The sequence below is a fragment of the Onychostoma macrolepis genome, chromosome 19 (assembly GCF_012432095.1).
Source record: "Onychostoma macrolepis isolate SWU-2019 chromosome 19, ASM1243209v1, whole genome shotgun sequence".
In the NCBI taxonomy this organism is placed as follows: Eukaryota; Metazoa; Chordata; class Actinopteri; order Cypriniformes; family Cyprinidae; genus Onychostoma; species Onychostoma macrolepis.
The window spans coordinates 16,729,868-16,755,400 of record NC_081173.1 but is presented as its reverse complement, the minus strand read 5'-3'; the positions used below and the strand labels follow the sequence as shown (position 1 = coordinate 16,755,400).

Below are 25,533 nucleotides of genomic sequence, written 5' to 3'. Positions count from 1 at the left end.
AAAGACTTGAGACTTGACCTCAAAGACTTGAGACTTGACTTGGACTTGGACCTCAGAGACTGACAGTGTCTGACAGACACTAATGGTCATTATATAACAGTTCAAATGACTATCAAGCCATGAAGAGTGCAAGTTATTTGCTGGGGTCAAGACCGGATTTTGAGGGAGAATCCGATTTCTCATGATACTGTGATCTGATTCTCGAACAAATGACTCTTCCAGTTATTGTTAGTGAATAAAAAATACTAGAAATCATTCACAACAACCTGTATAAACACACATTTTGTAAAATAAATAAATAAATAAAAAGTTTTGAATTTTGTGATAATTTGTAAACTTAAGCAGTAAATGCAATAAAGTGTATTGTCCCCCAAATAACTTTTTCCAAAAGAATTGCTAATAAAACCTGAATCGCTGAGAAATCGAAATCTCCTCACATGATGCCATGTCTACTTACCCACAGACTAACTTGTAAGAACATTTTATGCTATTATGCAGAAGACGAAACCAGTGATTTGTGTTGCACTGAAGGAGAACGTGGATTTAAATGTGGGGTGAAACAGCTTTTATAATACAAAACTTTAATGTGTAGGGGGAAAAAACAGGTGCGAGTATAATGAAGTGGGCTGTAGGACTTTTATTGCGTCACAAAGGTGAACACTACAGTGGTTTGCATTGTGTACAGACAACACGAGGAACAACATGGTAACATTGCACAGTAGTAACCAGCGATTTACAAACAGATTTTGTTCTTAAATAACACAGTATTAATTCATAATTACAGAACTGGAAGACAGAACTGGAGAATGTCTAAATGAGAACGATCCAGCTTGGGCTCAAATCAGTGTATAACATGAACCGTAATGTAAAATCCAGCAATATTAAGACACTGAATATTCATTACATAAGCCCATATGCTAGACTCATCTGGCTGCGTATAACTGCTTTATCTTAATAGAAACTTCTTGCATGACTAATAGAGAACACATTTCACCAAATGCTAATGGACCGGTGGGCAGAATATAGCATCTGTTGCTGAATTTATACTGAAAGACCCCCTGTCTTCCTGTCTGTGAGTGTGTATTGCTGAATCAAATGCCTGTCATAAGGCTTTTGAATTAGTCATGTCACCATAATAACGACATTATCATTATCAAAGTCAGCAGATGGGATTGCTCGGAGCGCTGGCGCATGCACGATATTATAGTTTGCGATGTTTTATGCCCTAGCAGCAATAGCTGTCTCACGCTTATTAATGCACAGTAATCTCCATATGTGTAGATGGATTTTGAGAAGCAAACATGCCCTATTATGACTTGTAATATTGCGGTTTTGCTTGATTTATATAGCAAGACAGTAGTAATTCAGCACTGAACCCAAACCCATGTGCACTTTCGCCCCACTTCCAAAATCTCATATTTAAGATTTCTTTTTTCTTTTTTTATGTAAATGAATAACAAAGATTTTTTTTTAAATACTAATGGTAATAGTAATCAATTAAATATTTCAACAAAACAGACACAAGAACAAAAAAATAAGGTTTATGTCAAACTTTGTGTACAATCTTACACAAACTCTTATTAGTTCACAGAGTACAATAGCTTAAGACTTGAGCAGATTTTGTTCTTACACGGAATCTGTGGTATTTATATGTATATATTCCAGCGCAATATAGCCAACACACTATAACAGTTTCAACCAAAGGTTCTGATGATAAACTTTGTTGTCTTTGCCTTTATATAGCCTATTTGCCCTTAAGGTAACTCTTTAAGCTCCTGGTTAACCAAACCACTTCCACCCTTTAAATTCTTATAGATTTTAAAGGGTCATTTAAAATTGCAGTAACTTATGTCAATTTTTTGGTCTCGTAGCATGAAAAAACATTTTGGTTTGCTTCCTGTTATATTCTAAAATGAGTGAATAACAGTGCCTGTATCTGTACAGTCATCCTTTAACTTTATTTAACAGCCAACCTAACAGAATCCGACTTTGAAACAAAGACTGGAGTGGGTTAAAATGCTTTAAAGCAATTTTAAACAACCTTAACCTCAATGGAATGCAGAGAACTGTCATAAATCTAATCTAGGCTATTTTTGGAATACATTATTGGTCCTAAAACCTTCTTCCGCCATCCTGGTATTCCTCCATGCCTCTATCTTTTTAGCAGAACGTATGGAGTGCTGTCTGACTGTCTGCCTTGGTATGTAACGATTCCCAAGCATAGGAAAAAATACAAAACAAAAGACACATCCTAATATATCACCATATTAGACATTTGAGACAATTACATTGTGATGCAGAGCGCATGTGTGAGCCTGTGAAGTGTGTCTTTGGAGTACTGAGTCCTGAGTGTGTCTGAGTCCTGTGGCTGTGGCTGTTAATTGAGGTCCAGTCAGGGAGTGAAACAAGCCGGTTTCCACCAATAAGACGATATAGGCCGTATATTTTACATTTGTCCTAACCAAAACTCCAGTGGAGATGTGTATTTGGACAGAGGGGGGAAGTGGACACCACTTATTATGCATATGGCGTGAAGAGATATTCAGAAGGCACTGGGTTTTGGTGGAAATCAGACTCTAACAAACCTGCAAAAGACCTGATTGACTTTTAAGTCATACAGTGAGGCGTACACTGCAGATCTCTACTTGCGGCGTCCATGATGGTGGTGATGGTTGTGCATGTCTTCCATGGTGACTCTGCCCCACACGCCGATCACAAATGCCTCAATCTCGCACTCATTTACACCACGAGCGATTCGGAAGTAACCATCCTCTCCCCAGTTCTTCCCCCATGAGTTGGCTGCAATCTGTGGAGTGAAGGAGAGATTGTTTAAAATGTGTAAAAATGTGTAAAAGCTCCTGTTGAACAGAAAAGATGAATATAATTTCTCACCCAGTATTTGTGTGTTCTGCCATTGTAATATCTTTCCTCTCCCCATCTGGAAAAGCGCAACAAAAATCATTATGCTATTGTGCATTTCACTGGACATTAGTATTCAAATCATCTCTCTAAGAATAGGCTCTAAAATCAATGCCATCATTGATCAGATTTTATGAAGAAAAAAAAATGTAAAGAAAAGGTGTACACATCCAACTCAAGTTGATGAGGCCTACAGATCCAGGACATTAAAAAAAAAAAAATCATTCTATAATATAATATAATTTTTGTTCATTTAATATAATATAACATATTATATAATATTTGATTATTTATTGAAAATAGTTACGTTTTTTTTATATAATTTAGATTTATCCTTGGTTAAATTAAGAAAAATAATATAATCTTTGTTTATATTTATTTATATAATTATTTATTTATTAAAAATGGTTTTGAAATGTTTGAGTTGTTCCGGGTTAAATTAAGAAATATAATATAATAATATATCTTTATTTTTACTTGAAGACAATGTAAAAATATTCATTAAACAGTGAGGAATATTCACACTTTCAGTCAAAAAGTCTAATTTAATTATACATTTTGGTCTTTTTTATAATATAATATAACATAACATAACAAACTTTGTGCATTCATTTATTTTTTTATTTTTTTATTTATACTGAGTTTAATTAAGAAAAATGGGAAAATAAAAATATAATTAATTAAAATGAAAGATTATTGGGAAAAAAAGACAAAAATATTGAGGAATATTCACACTTTCAACTTTCAACTCAAATCTAACAACAAATCTGAATAAAAATAGGAAAATCCTTAGACTATCAAAACACTTCCTGAAATGGTGCAGAGGAAGGACGTGAGCATCAGGAAGCAGCACATACCCACCCCCTTACATCTTCTCAAGTCAACAATAATCCGATGGGTTGAACCTTTACCATGCCAAGAACTTCCTTATGCTCCTCCACCCGTCCTGGTTCTTTGAGAAATAAGAGGAAGCCATTGACCTCCAATGTCTTTTTATCTGAGTTTAGAACATTCAGCTTGTCAATCACTACATGCGTCAAGGGGCTATTTATTTATTTATATATGTCTTGAATAAATATAGTTTAGTCCAAGTCTATTCTAAGGGAAGTTTTCCATCAGACTCGGGAACATATCATTCTGTTCCCAAATAATACTTATCTGCCTTCCATCCCCACAGGGGGGGGAAGTTGGTATTCAGTACACAGAAAAATAACAAACAAAATCACCTAAAAAAGCAACGCGCCTCCATATAAAATACATGGGAAGGTTGGAGGGTCAAAACGGGTGGCTGTTCGGCTCAGAGTTCTGCTACACTCTTATCTCACCATGTTTTCTGTTCTTGGCTTTTGGACAATGACAGACATACCACCACATCCAACCAGCCCCTGACCTGCGCTGGGTTTAGGCCTCTCTGTCTGCTCTGAACAATGCCATTTCCATTACACTGGACATCAATGAGCTTTCCACAAACTTTCCCAGGCCCTGGGCTTAACCGAATGTACCACGGTGGGATTTTCCCAGTAAAAACACTGCCGCTGCCCCCTGTATGCCAACTTCATTGGGCTATACAGCGTCCTCTGAACGTCTAGAGCAGCGCGAGAAGCGCAGCGTCAGCGAGTGACAGGAGGCCAGGAGAAAAGCCAGGGTTCAGACAGACTCGCGCTCATATCACCGTCACCACTGAAGCATGTCACACTCACAGACACCAGCGGCAGGTCAGGAGAGGTTACCGGAGACATACCTGGGGAACATGGCCCAACCCGACCCAACCGTGCCCCTCAATGTCTAACTAAACAATCACTGTCTGGGAAAGACTATAGTGCTTCTGTGCAGCTCAAGAACCACATTTATGCACAGCAGGAATCTCTGAGGCACATTTGTTAAAAAAAGCTCCATTTTTAGAGAGATTAAAATGAAATAAAATAAAATAGTTGTATTTCCCCTAATTTTAACATTTAAAAAAAAATATATATTTTTATGACAAAGTAAAGTGAATCCTTACTATGTCATGTAGTGATGCAGTGTTATTAAGGTGTGTTATGTATGAGTGAGTATAGCAAAACCAGACAAAGGCTTTGAGGGGTGTGTGTCTGGGGGTGGGACTGGAAGGCCAGTCATCCAGGTGTTTTGTCTGCTAGCAACAACAAAAACATGTCTGCACGGCAGACAAGTGGGGCCATGATGGAGTTTGTCTTAAATATTATCAAGTCCCTTCAAGGCAAATTAGTTCACTTCTCAGCCATCATGGTGACACCCCCAGTCATGCAAATACAGCTCCTGTCTGCTTAAATGGGAAAACAGAAATTCTGCTAAAATTCTTTGTCTGTATTACATTTAAAATCTTCAGATCTTCACTTCAGACCAGAAGAAAGTCACATCCTTTAAAAAAAAAATTGCATATTTATATAGTAAATTGTTTTTATCTCATTTAGTATATTTAGTGAGGTAAATTAAGAAAAATTGGCTAAGAAAAAAACTCTAAAAATAAGTTAATATTTTACAATTTTATTTTTTGTTTTATAGTTGTTTATAATTTTTCGTAAATGTATCTTAATTTATATGAATTTAAGAACCCAAATATAAACCGATCTACAGTGGTGCGAAAAAGTGTTAGCCCCCTTCCTGATTTTAAATTTTTTGCCTATTTGTCACACTTAAAAGATTCAGATCATCAAACTAATTTTAATATTAATCAAAGATAACACAAGTAAACACAACATGCAGTTTTTAAATGAAGTTTTTTATTATGAAGTGAAAACAAAATCCAAACCCACATGACCCTGCGTGAAAAAGTGCTTGCCTCCTAAACCTAATAACTGGTTGTGCCACCCTTTGCAGCAACAACTGCAGTCAAGCGTTTGCGATAACTGGCAATGAGTCTTTCATGTCGCTGTGGAGGAATTTTGGCTCACTCTTCTTTGCAGAATTGTTTTAAATCAGCCAAATTGGAGGGTTTTCGAGCATGAATGGACTGTTTAAGGTCATGCCACAGCATTTCAATTGGATTTAAGTTCAGACTTTGATTTGGCCACTCCAAAACCTTAATTTTGTTTTTCTTGAGACATTCAGAGGTGGACTTGCTGGTGTGTTTGGAATCATTGTCTTGCTGCATAACCCAAGAGCACTTGAGCTTGAGGTCACAAACTGATGGCCGGACATTCTCCTTCAGGATTTTCTGATAGAGTGCAGAATTCATGGTTTCGTCAGTTATGGCAAGTCATCCAGGTCCTGAAGTTGCAAAGCAGCCTCAGACCATCACACTACCACCACCACGTTTGACTGTTGGTACAATGTTCTTTTTATGTAGTAATCAGCCAGTAATCAGGCCTGGGTTTGGCTAGTGAAATTTAACGCAGCTTTCTAAAATAATGTGGTTAATCACAGTTCTTTCATGATTTAATAGGAGGGGGCAAGCACTTTTTCACACAGGGCCATGTGGGTTTGGACAGCTTTTTTCCCTTAATAAATTAAATCATTTAAAAACTGCATTTTGTATTTACTTGCATTATCTTTGTGTAATATTAAAATTAGTTTGATCTGAATCTTTTAAGTGTGACAAATATGCAAAAAATTAAAAAATCAGGAAGGGGGCCAACACTTTTTCACACCACTGTATCTATTTATCTATCAGTATCAGAAAATGACAAATGGTAAAAAGAAAAAAAAGAGACCTTTTGTTGTCTGAAACACTGCCAAATACTCATTCCTCTTGCTTCCATCATTAGATCTGAAAGGTTACGCAATGCTAGAACTTACCCTGTTATCCTGATGGAGTGCGTTGCATGTTTGCGATACTGTGATGGTTTGTGGTAATTAACATCTGTATGTCGGTAAATTCCACTCTTGTACACAAAGAAATCCTCATGGACCTCCATGATGGCTAAAAAGGGGGAAAACAAATATAACATCCATTATGTATCTTTAAGTACACCATTTTGAATATATACAAATTACAGTAGTACAACAATTAAATATAGAAGTCTTGAATTTATGTCCAAAAATAGTTGATCTCCTTTGTTTAATCAAACTGATCTTTGACCTTCAGACATCACTGAATCAAAAACTGATCCATTCTTATCACTCACAGTCGTACTACAGGAAATACTATAGCTGCTTTAAAAGCCAAATTATGTAATATCCCACAAGCTCACCCAAACATCTTGTTCCCTTACAGATCAAAGTGAGATCAAAGTGACCGCTACTAATTGTATCGCAGTTCAAATAAGCTCAAATCCACATGGCATAAAGACCCATTGCTTATTCACAGGACAAAACTTTTGTGGGTGGGTACCAGCAGCAGCTCTCCTGAGGATAGCATGGTGGCATGTGAAGAAGGTGGGTTCAACATTTTGGAAAACACTGCATTATAGGAATTACCTGCACCCTCTCACACACTTTGGGTTTTTCCAAACATTACTTGGAGATCAGTAAACAGAGTCTAATGAGCACACACACTCCTGCACATGAAGACTATCTTTTCATCTCCTGTTTCTCAATATAAGCCAGAGGTTAGGCAGAATTTTTACAAAGATTAGAAGTGAAATCTGGCATAAATCCAGTGCTCCCTCCTGTCTGGAACAATACAACAGAACACTGGCACGGGATCACGGAGCTGCTCTGAACGAAGCACAACACACCCTCATCATATTACTGCAGGGGACTTTTCTCAAGACTTCACTGCATGTATGATGAGTTTAGACTTTTTGTCCAAACTAAATGCCGTATGGGTGTCTACAACCTCCATAGCGACTAATACGACATAGACTGATCGTTGCTGACTGCATTAACAGTCATTAGGCATGTGCTTTTTACTATTCTTATCCTCTGGCTCACAGTATTGCGCAAACACACACACCAGCTGGAGAAATCCATACCTTGCACGGGGCCATTATCCATAATCTCTTTCATAATCTCATTCTCCTGTGAGTGGAAAAGCAACAAGTGAGTTCAGTTAACAGCATACTGCAGCCTAATGCTATTTTTACACTGCAAATTCTGCATATATATTGCACCATGAAAATAAATATGCATTTATAATGAAATTACTTAAATAATGATTGTTTTACATACAGTATGAGCAGTCTTAAGCTGCATGGGTAAAAACATTTTTGTACATATGATAAACAGTCATGCTTTCGGATACAGTATTATTACACTGAATTGTTTAATTGTTCATCACATTCCTTATTCACATCTGTGAACGATATATGATCTAAAACATGCCTAGAGACACATATATGACCTAGACTATGCATTAAACAAGACAAATGGGTAGGAAGATATGGCTCAGGGAGAAAATATGTTCAACCATGACATGACTACTAATGTAATGCCTCTCCAGACAGTTGAGAGTTATTCTATAGTGTTGAAGGGTTTTGACTGATGAAGAAATTGAACACAGAAAAGCACACAGATGCTGGGTGTGAGGAAATCTTTACAGAGGTCTTTACAGAGAATGTAATTCTAACGTGTCAGAACATACGGGACACCTGATTACACACGAAACTTGCTTTCCAGTAAAACATCATTTAAATGAGACAAAGTTACCTGAGAAACAGTATGATGTAAGGTAATAAGACTTATTGTCATTTCCTAAAAGAAACTGATTTTCTGCTTGATTCGAGGGGTCAGCTGACTTACATTGGAGGACAGTCTGTATGGTGGGGTTGACTGGTAGATATCATTGTGGTAGCTGTGGCTGTTGGGACAGTGAGCTATGGCCTGCCTCTTTCCCCGGCCCACCGCTCGGCTTTGCATCATACAGCGAGCCACTTCAGCAGGACTTTGCTGAGGCGGAGAAAAAGGGTAACACTTCTCTGTCACAACCCTGATAGAAAAAGACAGATATTTAAATAAAAAGACTATTTTTTGTCAGATGTGCATCATTTAAAGATCTTCACGTTTTGATGTTGTGTGTAAAACATAAGTGAATTACCCTCTTCTCCTTAAGTACCACCAGGCCCCATCAATACGCCCACCGGAGCAGCCACCCTGATGACGTGTGTCACAGGAAATCAGATTCTGAGGTGAGAGCTGAGGGGTCATGTGACCCATTGACTGAATAGAGATCCGGTCTGATGCAACAGCTAGAAGCAAGTCACAGGGTTCATATGAGCGACAGGACAGAGGAACTGCATTATATAACATACAAACAGTACTGTATTCTGCGGTGTTCTTCTGCTTTGGTCTGTGTTGTGCCTTTTCTGACTCACCTGCAGTTGAGAAAGCCCAGGAAGCATTGCAGTTCCCCTGGTCCAAAGGCTCGTGGATTTTCCCTGGCCATTTGTCTGTTGCGTTAAAGTAACTTGGCAGATGATTGTTCATATTCATCTGCAGAAAAAAGTGACTTTTATGGCTTAATGGTGGTGTTTGGCATTGAAGACATGAATAACACAGAATAAAGATTTCCATAAATGCATCCATGGTGTGATTATGAGTGATTTTGTTGGCATAATAAAATCATTTCCATATGAATTATTTTTCACAGGACCGGTGGATGAATGAGAGACAGTCTAGGTCTCCAAAGTCCAAAATACTGTATAAAGCCTTAGTGTGGTTATATAATGGTGATTTGTTTTGTGGGTTTTCAGAAGTATTCCAATGGAAAATCCAGAAATCTTGAGTTTCCAACTTTTTACCTGTTCCATCAATAATAATAATAAAAAAAAAGTTGTAATAAAATTAAAACATCCAAATAATCTTTACCAAATCAAATTTACCAGTTCAACGGTTATTACTTTTGATCTTTTATTAAAAAAAATCACAAAAATCTAACCTTTCATTGGATAATAAGAATTTAAAATGGGGGGAAATATCATTATGAAATAAATGTTTTTTTCTCAAATACACGTTGAACACAATTATTGGCACCCCTAGAAATTCTTATGAGTAAAATATCTCTGAAGTATATTCCCATTCATATTCACAATTTTGAGCACTCCAGGGGGATTATGAACATGAAATTATCCAGCCATGGCTTCCTGTTTCACAGAAATATGAATAGGAGGGGAAACAAAGCCCAAATTCCCTTAATCATCCATCACAATGAGAAAAACCAAAGAATATATTTCTGATGTGCAGCAAAAGATAATTGAGCTTCACAAATTAGTGAAGTGGCTTTAATAAAATGGCTAGAGCAGTGAAAATTCCCCATTTCCACCATCAGGGCAATAATTAAGAATTTCCAATCAACATAAAATGTTACGAAACTGCCTGGAAGAGGACGTGTGTCTATATCGTCCTAATGCACAGTGAGAAGGAGAGTTTGAGTGGCTAAAGACTCTCCAAGGACCACAGCTGGAGAATTGCAGAAAATAGTTGCATCTCGGGTTCAAAAAACCTTAAAAAGAAATTGTCAAACAGCACCTACATCACCACATGTTGTTTGGGGGGGTTTCAAGAAAAATTCTCCTAGCTCATCCAAAAACAAACTCCAGCATATTCAGATATCAGACACGACTGGAACTTCAAATGGGACTGGCTTCTGGTCAGATGAAACTAAAAAATGAGCTTTTTAGCAGCAAACACTCAAGATGGGTTTGGTGAACACAGGGATAAAAAGTACCCCATGTGTAGAATGATAAAAGTATAATGCTGTATTTTTGATGTTGTGGGTCTATATTTCTGCTGGAGGTCTTGAACATCTTGTTTAGACACATGGCATCATGGATTCTATCAAATACCAACAGATAAAAAAATCAATAAGTGACTGACTCTGTTAGAAATCTTATAATGGGCCATGTTTGGATCTTCCAACCGTACAATATTCAAAACATAATCCTCAAAAACAACACAAAAATGGGTCACTGAGCACAAAACCAAGCTTCTGCTATGGCTAGTCCAGTCCTCTGATCTGAACCCTGTAGAAAATGAGTGGTGAACTGAAGAGAAGAAGCACTCTCATGGAGCTGGGAATCTAAAGGGTCTGGAGTGATTCTGGATGAAGGAATCGTCTCTGATCTCTTTAAAATTTAGAGCTGTTAAACTGGCAAATGGAGGTTTCAAAAAGTATTGAATAAAAGGGTGCCGTTAATTGTGGCCAATGTGTATTAGAGAAAAACATTATTTCATAATGATATTTCCCCCCCATTTTAAATTCTTATTATCCAATGAAATTATTGTGAATTTTTTAATAAAAGATCAAAAGGATTAACAATGCAGATTAATTTTCACAGCCACCTTTGATCATATTTACCAAGGGTGCCGATATTTTTGGTCATGACTGTATATGTATATGTAATATGTAATTTGTTCCTGTGATGGCAAAGCTGAATTTTCAGCTCAAGTCTTCAGTGTCACATGATCCTTGAGAAATTATTCAAATATGATGATTATTATTTTCAATGTTGTTAAAGTTGATAATAGTATACAATTTTATTACATTTTTTTTTGGAAACTGTAATTTTTGGATTCTTTGATGAATAGAATGTTAATAATAACAGCAACCTTTTTGTGTACAGAATTTATTTGTAGTTTTTGTAACACTATAAATATCTTTACTGTTACTTTTGATCTATTTAATGCATCCTTAGTGTATAACATATAACCCTAAACCTTACCTTAACAGGGTCACATTCATGCTTGCTCTGCTCCTCCCAAAACTATAACTCTCCCCAGATCACTTTCAGTCATATTTTACACCCCAAAGTTTAATCAGTCCTAAATAAGGAATGTATTAGCACTTTCTCTCATAAAGGCTCTTGTGCGCCTCTCCCTCTTTGGTAATACACAGCTGCTGGTTGTCGTCCTCCTACATTCCAGTCTGTGATAATCGTCATGATTCTCCCTGACAACTACCAGATATGATCCTGTGGAATGCAGGTGCTTGTCAAGCATCCGGCACTGCAGTGGTGAATTGTGGTGGTTAAAGGGCCCCTGAAGCGCCACGGCTCGCAGCAACACTTGACCCAACAGGGAAAGAGCACTCACGCTGAGCAAAGAGAATACTCCAATGAGAAAGTAAAGAGTGTGTGAGAGTGTGTGCAGCACTCAGGCCACTCATTACTGTGTATGCCGAATGGGTTTTTAGCAGATAGAGGCTTCATAAACGACCGGGGCTCGACTCCAGAGACAGGTGGAGACGTGTTGGAGGATGTGGGTTGGAGAGGAAAGAGAAAAGAGGAAGAGGAGGAAGATACGGGTATGGGTTCCTATCTAGTGAGGGTATGTTTTGAGACTATAAATGAATTGCACCAATCAACAGCATCAAATCATTTCTAGCCTTCTCACATTGCGGAATCAGCTCTTATGTAATGTGTTGGTGTGGATCACGGGCAGCTTTTTGCAGAGAGACATTGAAAGCCTCAGCGAGCCACATCAAATAGCACACCTCCAGACAGACACATCTAGGATGCATTCACTGCACCGCTCTGCAACCAGCTGACGAATAGCAAAGATCAAACAACAGTCTGGTTTCCGAATCCGGACTCTTATTCTTGCTTTGATGATTTCTAACGGCATACTGCATTGCGCAGAGCGTGAGAGCAGATAATCAAAGAGCCGTCAATGGGCATAAAAATGAGATGAATAAAGAGATTATCTACATACTTGATTCTGACTGGTCAGTCGTGGCATTCTGGGAAAGCTTCATGTCTCTAGCACATGATCTCTTTATTCTCACATTCAACTCAAATCAATGTTTTAAGTTCATTTATTTATTTAGTAAATAGCTGTGAAATAAACACAGCAATTTGTTTTCTTAATCTGTATTTTTTTTAATCTTGTTTTCCAGTAAAAATATCTTAAGTATCCTTAAAACAAGTCAATTTTCCATTTTGTATAAAATAAGAAGACCACAGAGATCACATCTTTAAGTACAGGGGCCAATTCTCACTATTAACTAGTTGCTTATTAGCATGCCTGTTATTAAAATGTTGGCTGTTTATTAGTACTTATAAAGCACATATTCTGCATGACCATATTCTTCATCCCTAATCCTACCCAATACCTAACTTAACAAGCAGCAAATTAGCAGTTTATTGAGGCAAAAGTCATAGTTAATGTTAAAAGCGAGAATTTAACCTAAAAATAGAGTGTGACCCTTTAAGTTAATTTTTTATATCTGGTTGAATGTTTGGGGTCAAATAAATTTTAGTATGTATACAGCATAAACCTATGTGAAAACTGATGATTAGATATTTTTTGTGGAAAACAATACCTAGTAAAGGATAATGTGATGTTCCGCTTTGTATCTCGGTCTTGCAATAATGAACGTCTGTCTAGCTGCAGATGACTCTTACCTGCATCTCATTCATGTTCATAATGGTCCGTGAGGGGCGTTGTGTACCCAGACGATATCGCAGACCCTCGTCCAGCGTCATACCCCAGAACTGACTGTAGTTTGAGGCCCTCCAACTGTATGGGTAAAAAGAGAAAGAGAGTGAGCAGGAAAGAGGAATACACTTTTATTTGTGCACTTGTTTATATATAGGCTATTTAATACTAGTACTGGCAGACTAGATGGGATTCCTGATGCTTACCCATAACTTCTCCTGTTGATTTCCTGGATCATGTCATCCTCTATCAGACAGACATGGTACTCACATTCCCAGCGCCCATTTTGACCACATGTGCTGCGGGAGACCAATAAAGAAAATGTAGAATCTATACAAATAAAGTACAAAATAAGGCCTGAACAAATACATGAAAAAACAGTCAGTGAAAGGAAGTGGTGCTCACAAACCTCAGGATGAAAAAGTAAATATTATATAACTTTCCGGTCATTTAATATGAGGTCTGATGTTTATTTAAATAAGAATCTTTGAAACTGATGTGTGCACTTAATGCAAAAGATTATGGCAAAACGCAGGCATTTTACTATGAGTTTATTTGTTAATTACAGTCGAGAAGGTCAAGACCTCTTACCATTTTAAGAGTGGGAAACAAACATTTTCTTGTGTTTAAAAACATTTAATCATGGTTAATTTTATGTTAGGTAGAGGTTTTGTGGAAAGCAAAGTGACTTTAAAACCCTTCATTGTTCTTTCATTAACAGTGCAGTTTCTGAGGACTGAAGTAAATTGTAGATTAACTTTTAGAATAATAAACAACATAGTGTGTTTATATGCGTTTTAAAACAGAGAAAGAAAATGTAGACAGACGTCAGACCAAACCATAGAGAGAAACAATGAAGCATTTCAGACATATTCTACATTTGAGACACAAAACAAGCAAGAGAGAGAAACCGAAATAGAGAGAGGCCTGTGAGCCTTTTAAGGCTGCAGCTCTTGAAGAAATATCCATTTTTAGTCAGTCTGTGCTTGGGGAGGAGGTTCAGGCCTGACGTTTGAGAGGAACGTGGATTAAAAGAGAAAGAGCAGAGGTGCACTACTGCTGAGACATTACTAGAGAGCAGCGGGATGAGTCACAAAGAGAAGAATTAAACTTCAGCATGTTACCTGTCCAGCCCATTTGTACTACGCACATGAACGATGCCTCAAATCGCATGGCAAGGAGAGGCTGGCTATTATTTTATGTGCCATTGTTTTTTATGCTAAAAAAGTCGTTTTTTGCACTCACATTTTTCTCTGTAAAAATAGTTGCACAGCAGATCTTGTGACCACCTCTTTCTGTCAGGCGACACGCATTCAAAGTCCTAGTGTTCAACCTTCACATAGTAGTTCAGATTAAGACATAAATTCACACACCAGCACACGCTTGCTGCTTGAAAGTTACAAAAGGCCTTTAGAGTGCAAAGGTGTCAAGTGACCTGTTGTCAGCAGGAAGCTGAGTTTCTCATTCTGTCACGCTTCACTGTAATGCTCAAATCAGAATCCCGATACAAGCCTTTGACATGCCCTCTGATACAGAGCAGACATATTTATGTGCTTTCTCTGTGTTTACATTTCATAGTAATCTCAAAAAGATGACAGCAGGTTGAATGCATGGGCTCTGGCAGGGATTCATATAGAGTCTGTGATAGGGCTTATAGAAATGCAATGGCCAAAATAGATTTATATTGATAAAACTGTCTACAAAATGTCATTTTTTTTAATCAGTATTGTGTTTTGATTTCCAGTAAAATTGAATAAGATTTGGATAACTGACAAATTATTAAGATTTTACATTCTTCTCATAACTCAAGCACAAAGATTGCAATCATTTCTGACATTATAGCCAGGTGTATGTAAAAGAGAAAGAGATAGAAAGATATATTGAGACACCAGTAGCGCTCATCACATCACTAACTGAGGATCAGATCCTGCAGGAGCCGGTGGGTCTGCGGCTGCTACATGCCAAATGTACGGCCCAGTCTAGTGAGGCTTGAACTCAGGAAATCTCAGGATTACAGAGGTGAATGTGAACCAGAGGGAACAACAACTCCACTGGGACAGCAGCCAGTATTTCATCAATCTCTGCCACCACAGGAAGCACATCACTATATGCAGAAGACCGTAAAAAAAGATCCTGATAAAACGAGAACTGAAGAGAGGGGAGATAACGGGGCAATGCCAGGAGGTGCCAATCTTGTGGTTAGTGTGATCACAGAAAGCGCCATCACGCCTAACTGACAGATAAAATCATATCACATCAACAACAGACTGAGTCAGACATACAAACAAAAACACATCTGCAGACAGAACATACAACATTACATGATGAGGCAGCTAAAATGAAAAAAATCTTCACAATAAAATGCCTTCAGCTCAAGATTTTTCTAAATTCACAGAGATTGTTTTATCATCCCGACCATTTGTACTAGCTTGTAGAATAACTTTTCTCCTCACAAGACTCTCAAAACCAGCGCTAGGGCACTGCAAGTATTGACAGCCCTCATATTTAGGTCTTAATGTGTTCAAAAACAAGTAAAACTCACCCTGTCATAAACATTTGCAATATGTGACCGTGCACACACTACACCAAAAACAAACAATACTGGAGACAACACGACACTGTATTCCCAGAGACAATACCCATTTCACTGCTGTGTGAAAAACCTTTGGCATTGGGGTAAGGAATTCCTGATTTTCTGTTTTGTCTAACCATCACTAGTTTCTCACAAGCAAGGCAAAATACAGTGAAAAAGCACTATCAGATCCTCTTAGGCCAACAAACATTATACCATCCAAACCGGATGACAAGACAGCATGGAAGCCAACAAAAAATGGAAAATAAAATCTCAGAACCGTGATTTTATTTCTTAAAATTGTAACTTTATTTTTTTTATTATTGCGACTTAATATGCTTTCAAATTTAATTTAATTTAATCGCATTCAAAATAAAAGTTTTTGTTTACATAATATATGAGTGTGTACTGTGTATATTTATTATGTATATATAAATACACACACATACATGTATATATTTAAGAAAAATGTTATATTTGTATATTAAATATATTTATATATAATATAAATTTAAATACATGTAAATATTTTCTAAATATATATTGTATGAGTGTGCATTTATATATACATAATAAATATACACAGTACACACATATTATGTAAACAAACACTTTTATTTTGGATGCGATTAATCGCAATTAATCTTTTGACAGCACTAATTTAATTTAATTTATTTTAATTTAGCATATATGGGTAGTTGTGTGTTTTAAATTTAAAGCAAATATAATTTTTAAAAGGCATTTTCACGTCTTTATTTAGACAGGATAGCAGAGAGCAGACGGGAAAGCATTGAGTGAAGAGAGGGAAGTAGGACTGGCAAAGGACCTAGAGACCAGAATCGAACTCGGGTGGCCATGTACTTTATGTTGGCACACTAACCACAAGGCTATTGGTGGCGACAGCAAATGTACATTTTTAAAGCAAATTTAAATTTAAAGTTTGTTAAGTGACAAACTGGAGAGACGTGTGGAATCTTTCACCAATTAACCATAATTTTCACAGCAAATCTCAGCTGGAGGTCATGTAGCACACATGAAGAGCTCAGACAGCTAGTGCGAATAACTACCTCTTCATGCAAAACAAAAATACAACAATCCATCACCAGTAAACAGAAGGGTCATTTTACAGCCAAAGCAGTTAGTTTACTTATTTATATTCTATATACAACTGTATATTCAATTTCAGCATACAAAATGATATATTGCCATGTGTTGGTCATTAACTAAGGAGGTTTATGTGTCCACTGACTCCTCAAACAGTGAAAGGGAATGTGCTTCGGCCATGGCTGGTGTGAAGGATTAGATTCTATGAGGAGAGCTAATCCTATTAGCAAGGGGTTTTGTGTAAAGGGAGAGACATGCGGTAAATATTATTGATGTATATGTGCTGTACATTATCCTGCAGTGTGTTTGTACTGTTCATGTTGTCAGGATCACAAGGGCGCTGAAGGTGAAGCATATGTATGGGAACTCAGGAATGTGTGTAATCTATTCAGGACCCGAGGGATCCTGTCCACTGAAGCAGCCCAGTCAAGACTCTCTCGGTCTGTGAATAAATCCTGCCAACATGAGTGTTGATGTAGCCAAACAATGGCCTTGGATTGAGAGATCCACAGTGCCCTTAAACAGGCCGTGCTGTCAGTGCTATGGAAATGGAAAGAATGAGGATTTGTATATAGCTTTGACTGGATTTCACACTCACCATAAATTACAGTTCTCTTTGTATGTTGCTCCTGAGTGAAACCTGTGGCCGTTCCTTTCACAAGAACCTGAAATCAACAAGGAACAACAATTATGAATCAATCTGCAGGAGATCTGAGGAAGAACCACACACACATACTAAACACTTGGATTAAAAGTTTGTCTGATGTAGTCTGTGGTGCCCGCAGTGGAATGTTTTCTTGGCTTTCCATTGCTTTCCCAGAGGCTCTGCTGTCGTCATGCCTTGACGAGCTTAATCAGTGATTGCCACATTGCCTGGCTCGCAATGGGCTGGACATCTTTCCTCTCCTCTTAATATACTAAGTACAAACTACAGTAAGAATGAACTAAAGAGGAGTGGATGCATATGTAGGATGTCTATGTAAGACACTATAATAGACACACATGAAATCATGTAAATAAAAATCATTTTGATGTCAAAGTGCATAATTTCTGCACCATTAATGGCACCGAATAGAATTACATAATAATGCTGGCTGAACCGAATGCTGGAAAATGGGAGGAGAGGAATGTTTAAAACTCGTTTGGAAACAGGGGTCACTGTTTGGCTGGTTAGCATGATTCAGTTGGCCGCTGCTGGTAGATGTTGTAACTACACCATCTGGGCCCAAAATGGGGTTTTCTCCATTAGTGACAAATTAAAAGATATTCTTAAATTGTGGCCATGATATCTAGTTTTTTTCTCTCGCATGAAGTATTTCATAAATGTGGCCACAATTAAATTAAAATGAGTGAACAAATTATTAAAACACCGCCTTAATTTAATAAATCATGGGAGCAAACTCTTAAATTTGTGGTTACAATATCTTTTTTATTTATTTAATTCTTTTTTTTTTCATGTGACATACAAATAAAGACTCATATATATTATGTTGTAGCAGATGTTTTAACAGCGGCCAGTTTTTTTGAATGGCTCTCAAAAGTGTGACAAGTGACATTTTCTCCTGTTTGCTGCCTTTTACGTTCAGAAAAAGTTTGGAAAAGACACTATAGAAGAATTTGCATCTGTGTTTGTAGCATGTTCAATTTTTAGAATAATTATTGCAAATTTTTTGCCTGTCTGGTCCTTCACTGTTAAGTATTCAAATTTTACATGCATTTATTTAGCTTATTTTTTTATTAAACTAAATTATTTTTTAAGGCAAGTTTCAAGTTTAAACATCAAAAAATTAAGCTTCAATTGCCCAAAGTACTGAAAGAATAGGAAGCATGAACTATCAGATGTTATTTTTACTGTAAATGAAAAGGGCTTTCCATAGAAAACATTTACTGAGATTTAGCAACACTCTCGGTCTGAGTAATGCTGAGCTGTGATCCGTGAAGTCATACCTGCCCTAAAGACATGATTGTCCCTCCTTTAGCAAACACACATTACGCACATACCTGTTGTGATCCCTCCCTGCCCACACTCACCCTTCAACCCCATCCCTCCTCGTACATTACAGGCATTCTTTCAGTTGACCTCCATTCATTGCTCCCTGCCTTCCGCTGCCCTGTTCTGCTCTTTTCACAAGAATGCCACAGCTCTCTGTCCATTATTAGGTCCACGGCTGAACATTTTACACCTCAGTGGCACTACGCAACCACAGTGAGGTCCATGAAGCAAGAATGGCAGGAAAACATTAACAGGGAAGAATTTGGACTTTCCATTATGCTTCTAGAAAATAACTAACCTTTTCTTAACGGTGAAGATGTCAAACATGGGCTGTGGGCCAAAATTGTTCCTTAAGCACACCAATGATTGGCTTCCCATCTTGATTAAAAATGACTAATCCCAAACTATAGATCTTTTCTATATGAGAACATGGTTGTATGTTTCTTGTCATAGAGGAAGCTAAAACAGGACTAAACCTGAACCTCTGCTAACACTAAAAAAATGATCATAAAATTAGTCCATATGACTAACGCACCATATCTGAAGTCGTCTGAAGTCATACAATAGTTTTGTTTAAGGAGAGCATACTGAAAATTAGGTTGCTGTTGCATCAAATACTTATATTCGCCATAGATATGCTCATGAGAGGACAAGCAATGTCTGATTTGAGAAAAAATAATTATTTTAAAGGTCAAATCTTTTCAAACAATTGATTCATCAATTTATTCACAAAAGGGGTCTGAATGTTTTGCTCACAATTTATATTGATCTGGTTCTCAGATTCCCTATTTCCACCATATTTGCAATGCCAGCAGCTATTTTGGGCATGCAAGACCAACTCTGTTTGAGAGGGGGAATACTTAAATCTCAAAAACTGCTGGCCAAAATCAAAAATTAACATATTTCAAATCAGCATTAAAGGAATAGTTCACCCCAAAATTCAAATTTTGTCATCATTTACTCACTCTCATGTTGTTCCAAACCTGTGTAAGTTTCTTTATTATGTTATAAACAAAAGAAGACATTTTGAAGAATTCAGAAGAACCAAATTCTTATTGTTGTTGTTGGTGCCAAATGACTTCCATAGTAGGGTCAATGGGGACCATCAACTCTGATTACCAGCATTCTTCAAAATATTTTCTTTTATGTTGAACATAAGAAAGAAACTCATACAGGTTTGGAACGACATGAGGGTAAATAATGGCAAAATTTCCATTTGTGGGTGAACTATCCCTTTAACATCTGACATAGACTGTCTAATAAATGCTGTTTCTTATGCTGAAATAGCATTAAAAAGCATATATTTCAGGTGAGTCCAGGGATTAGATTATCAGTGAAGAATAACTTAAACTTTGGTCTGTTAATCATATGAAGCTGTTGTTTGGCTTCAGAAGACTTATAATATAGTGCCCTAGCCATATGGATAATTTTTTATGTTAAATTTACAGTGCATTTGTGGTTCTCTTTTGAAGTCTTCAGAATTCGCTTTGTCATTCAACTTACTGGGAGGATATGGAGGAGTTGTTCCCAGGCAGTGGCTCCAGAAGTCAGGACAACAGTCGGACACGGTGCGGTTGCAGAAGAGGTCGCAGTAACAGATGGTGTCCAGGTAAGGCACGGTGCACTGGTCATTTCGTTCAGGGCAGCAGCCTCCTCTCCTCTGGCAGTAGGAGCCATAGGGGTCCCGGATCCCCCTGAGGTGCAGCGGGCTGGCCAGTTCTCTCTTAGTGCGGGACTGAGTCCTCGCCGACATTCCCCCTTCCACCAGCAGGAGGAGCGCTGTGATGGCGGCCAGAATCAAGAGCTTCAACATTGCTTATCTGTCATAAAGAAATCAATATAGCAAAACATCAGCCATTAGGGTCAACTTTCAAATCAGAATTTAATCTAATGCATCAATACAAAATTATGCTCCAAATATGATTACAGCATTAATAACATTTTAACATTTGAGTGAAAACAGAAACAGAAACGGGAAACAGAACTTTGAGTGTTAGGCAGAGCAATGCAATTCCTAACACCGATGGTTTATTTAGCACTTTCCTGAAGCAGACTGAGCTCGAGGCTATGAGCCAACAATCTGCAATATAAACATCAATGATAAACAGACGTTCCACTTGTTCTTATTTTAATAATGCACTCATCCTGCAAACACAATAACAGCACAGCAGTAGACAAGGTTAGAAATATCATTCTGAGGAGAAACTGTAAACACAGTTTTCTCTTGACTTTTGTCCATGATTGAAACTTCTATTATCTGTGTACTTGGGTTTCTGTGGGACCATCCATACATTGAGGTGTGTCTAATAGAAAAGGTGGGGTCACGTGACTCAGGCCTCAAGTTACTGTAGACGTCCACCAGTCTTTATGTACTTGCTAAACTTCCAGGAAAGACTCACAGCAGTGACTACTTCTATGTAAATATTGTCTCACACCTAGGCTCTTCCTTTTAAGAGAAAGCACTAAGGTCATTGCCAACTGACTGCATTGTCTATATTTGATCTCTCTTGAGACATTTTGTCTCATTTATAATATTTGAGCTATGAGCAAACAGATATTCGCAGTACAGTTATCATGTCAACATACTCGGCACCATCATGGATCACATACTGAGCAACACAGAAAAAATGCATGTGGAAACGTAAACCCATAAACTAACCAAAACATTGCATAATCAACTTGGGAGTGTTTACATTTAAACAGAATTCAAGAAATGTACTTTATATTTGATTCAATAAGCTCCAAAGCTGTATGTAATTGTTTAATTATTGTGCAAGGATAATTCATGTTTTGCATTCGTGCTACTAATCCATTTAGTTACCTGGTTCTCTTGGAATCATTTTGGAGAATTTAAACTATAAAACCCAGTGGTAAATACTATTTTTTTATTTCTTGTTTACTTAAAAATTGTGTTTGTATTAAAATGTCAAGATAAGATGAACATCCCTTTAAAATGTTTGGTTTAAATAGGAAAATGGACCTGTTTATCTTCATCTTCCAAGAAAGGACACAGTAGCTGACATGGTGGAAATAATGTCAGTATCAAACTAATGGAGCCAAAACTTATCATTGTTACGGAAACAGCTACTTCCTGCAGTCAAAACCAAGGCAGGCGCACAAACAGGGCAAGGCTGTCTTATAAAGGCTGTCCATCTTTGATAACAAAATAACACATTTTCATGTAGATTTATACACAAAATGGGCCTCACAAGCATTATATTATTTTTAATATAAATCACTATTTTTAGATTCCATATGTACACAGCCGTTCAAATGTTTGGCATGTTTTTTTAATGGAGTCTCTTATGCTCATCAAGGCTGTATTTATCTGATTAAAAAAAAACAAACAGAAAAAACAGTAATATTGTGAAATATTATTGCAGTTTCTAATATGGGTTCCTGATTTAATATACTTTGAAATATTATTTATTTCTGTGATGCAGCACTGAATTTTCAGCAGTCATTACTCCAGTCTTCAGTGTCACATGATCCTTCAGAAATTATTCTAATATGGTGATTTATTATCAGTGTTGAAACAGTTGTGCTGCTTGTTATTTTTTTGGAACATGTGATACTTTTTTCTTTGATTCTTTGATGAATAAACAGTTAATAAGAACAGCATTTATTAACAGCAAAATATAAATCTTTTTACCTTCTCTTTCTCTTTCTCTTTCTCTTTACCTTCTTTTTTTGTTTTAAAATAAATCTCTTTACTATCACTTTTTATCCATTTAACACATCCTTGCTGAACAGAAAGAAAGAAAGAAAACAATTACTGACCCCAAACTTTTGAATAGCAGTGTATATTGTAACACAAAATTTATATTTTGAATAAACACTGTTCTTTTTAACTTTTTATTTATCAAAGAACCCTGAAAAAAGTATCACATGCATAAAATATTAAAATATTAAGCATCACAACTGTTCCAACAGTGATCATAAATCAAATTTTATGAATCATGATTTCAGAAGGACCATGTGACACTGAAAACTGGAGTGAGTAATGATGCTGAAAATTCAGCTTTGCTTCACAGGAATACAATATGTTTAAAAGTATATTAAAATAGAAAACGTTTATTTTTAAATTGCAATAATATTTTACAAAATTATATTATTATATTACAAAATAAGAAACATTAAAAATCTTACTGATTCCAAACTTTTGAGCGGCAGTGTATATATAGTTTATATATAACTGGCCAAAAGTTTGGAATAATTATGACATTTTAATATCTTTGAAAGAAGTCTCTTATGTTCATCAAGGCTTGCTTTTATCAAAAATACAATAAAAAAAAATATATTGTGAACTATTATTACAATTTTTCTATTAAATATTTTAAAATGTAATTCATTCTTTTGTTGGGAAAGCTGAATTTTCAGCAGCCATTACTCCAGTCTTCCGTGTCTCCTGATACTTCAGAAATTATTCTAATACTGATCTGCAACTCAATTATTAATAATTATTGTTTTTTTCAGGATTATTTGATGAATAGAAAGTTACTGAACAGCATTTATTTTAAATAGAAATCTTTTGTAACATTATACAAGTTACACATTAAACTGATTTCTATATTTTTTATTTAAGATTTATATATATATATATTTGTTGTCTTCTGAAATAACATATGGCTTTAAAGTTAAATAGCCTTATAAAGGTCATTGTTTGGGATGGCCTTCCTCCTCTTTCTCCTCATTTAATTGATCAAATTACTGCTCCTCACTTTCACTGATCCTCCTCCCTGAGAACAATGTCTTAAGATCACACATAATTGTGCTCAAGCTGCCTGTTGTGGTCTCGGGTTAAAAAGAAAAGAGACTTGACAAAGACGAGAGGCCGGCGAGCAAATTACAGAAATAGCATCATTAATTACCCAATCAGCCCACCAGGCACAATGTCCCCCATACAGACAAAAGAACAGCCCCGGAAACAAAGTCCATTGCTGTGCAGTTTTCTGCATGACTGTGCCTTTAGTTGACCAGAGCTCAGCCTCACACGCACTGAAACATATGGCAGCAGTGTCACAGCAGTGAAAGAAATGCTGGTTTGACCCTGTTGCCATGGCGATCACTCCAGTAAACATCAGTAACGATGTCACTACAGTAATGTGGATATTTTAGCTTTTGAAGGCTCGCCTGTTTGCTCTCGCCGGGACTGTAGCATGTAGAGACGTGTTGAGTCCCGTATGATGCTTGATGTGCAGCAGAGAGTACAACTGCTGCTCCTGCACACATCGCTGAATTATAATCTGCTCTCTGACAAATGATACAGCACTCGCTATCGTCAAGACTTACATCAGCGCTTTTGATCACACAAAACTTAACTAATGAGCTGATAAAGAAAATACAGTATCTCCAATCTTAGATACATGTGTACAGGTGGTTCAACACAAAATACTGATCCAAACACCATAATCATAATAGTGTCTTGTCTTCTGGATATTCATAGTTTAACTTCACCTTTAACATTTTTATTTCACTAACTGATAATTAAGGTTAAGGTCAAAATGCTATTTAAGGTTGATATTTAACATATACCTTTGTGATTGTAGAATGACACCCTGTGGACTTTGAGAGCAGGTCTAGAAGCTTCCATATCAGTATCAAATAACAGACAGATAGCAGACTGAGGAGAGTTTCTAGCAGATTCCATGCATATCAGTTATGACACAGCTTCTTGAGCTGTCAAAGGAGTACAGCGCAGACACCACCTACTTCTCATTTACATGTATTGTAATACTGAAAGCGAGTTTCACCCACTCTGATGACCTGAGTGATATTTGATATCATACATAATTTTCCTGCAGTTATTTACATGACTCAGTTTACATAGTTTTATAAGACACATTTGCAGTTTAAATGCATCCACTAACCCTGTACTATCATATATTTCATATTCATTTCATATTTAATTTATCTGAATGTGGTATCATTCAGATATGTAATAGATTTAATGAAGTACACTTTTCTGACAAATAACTATAACTTTCATCATATTACTAAACAAAACGAAATGTAATGCAGCAATCTCCAATTAATGTTTGATTTCAAACAAATTATGCATTAAAAATACAACATTAAAATTAAATCCAAACTAACCCAAAGTTCAGCTAAGGTTATACAAGTGTATGGCCTTGTACACAAATAATGATAATAATAATAATAAAGCATATCATTTCATTAATATGGTACTAAACACAAAAAAGACTAAAGAATAAAATGGTATTTATAGGCCAGGCTTTAAATGCAACACTAGAAAAAGATTGAAGACTGATGTAGAATATTCTAGATTCAATAACAGCTGAAGTAAAATGAGAAATAATGCTTTAAATTTCATAACTTAAACTACTTTTACGTCATGAAATGCCATCCTTGGTACATGTAAAGAGGATAATGATTGTTGTAGGCTGTAGAGCTGTGCTGCCGGTCTGCTGCTCTTAACTACGCACCTGTTTGACACACTTGCATTAAAATAGGGAGGGAGGAGGTTACACAGAAAGCACAGGATTTAAATAGCTGGAACAAAAAAAAATCCCCCACCTTGTTTAGTGAAATCAAATCCTTCCTCTGGTTATATCCAGTGAACAAAATGTGAACTGGTCTGTTTCAGCTACAGGTACTGAACAGTGTACTGTCTTCAGCCTCCTGTCTGGCCCCTAGTCACGCTCGGATTTTC

General features: G+C 36.7%; 1 protein-coding gene across 1 annotated transcript; it reads right to left on the bottom strand.

Moving 5' to 3' along the window:
- Positions 1-617: 617 nt before the first annotated feature.
- tinagl1 (tubulointerstitial nephritis antigen-like 1) lies at positions 618-25,533 on the bottom strand. The gene is made up of 12 exons (XM_058753519.1): positions 25,398-25,533; positions 20,364-20,680; positions 17,466-17,532; positions 13,398-13,490; positions 13,158-13,272; positions 9,132-9,249; positions 8,855-9,005; positions 8,560-8,746; positions 7,794-7,839; positions 6,676-6,799; positions 2,893-2,938; positions 618-2,806 (listed from the first exon to the last, which is right to left on the bottom strand). The coding sequence occupies exons 2-12, from the start codon at positions 20,671-20,673 to the stop codon at positions 2,642-2,644; spliced, it is 1,422 nt and encodes a 473-aa protein (XP_058609502.1). The 5' UTR covers positions 20,674-20,680; positions 25,398-25,533; the 3' UTR covers positions 618-2,641.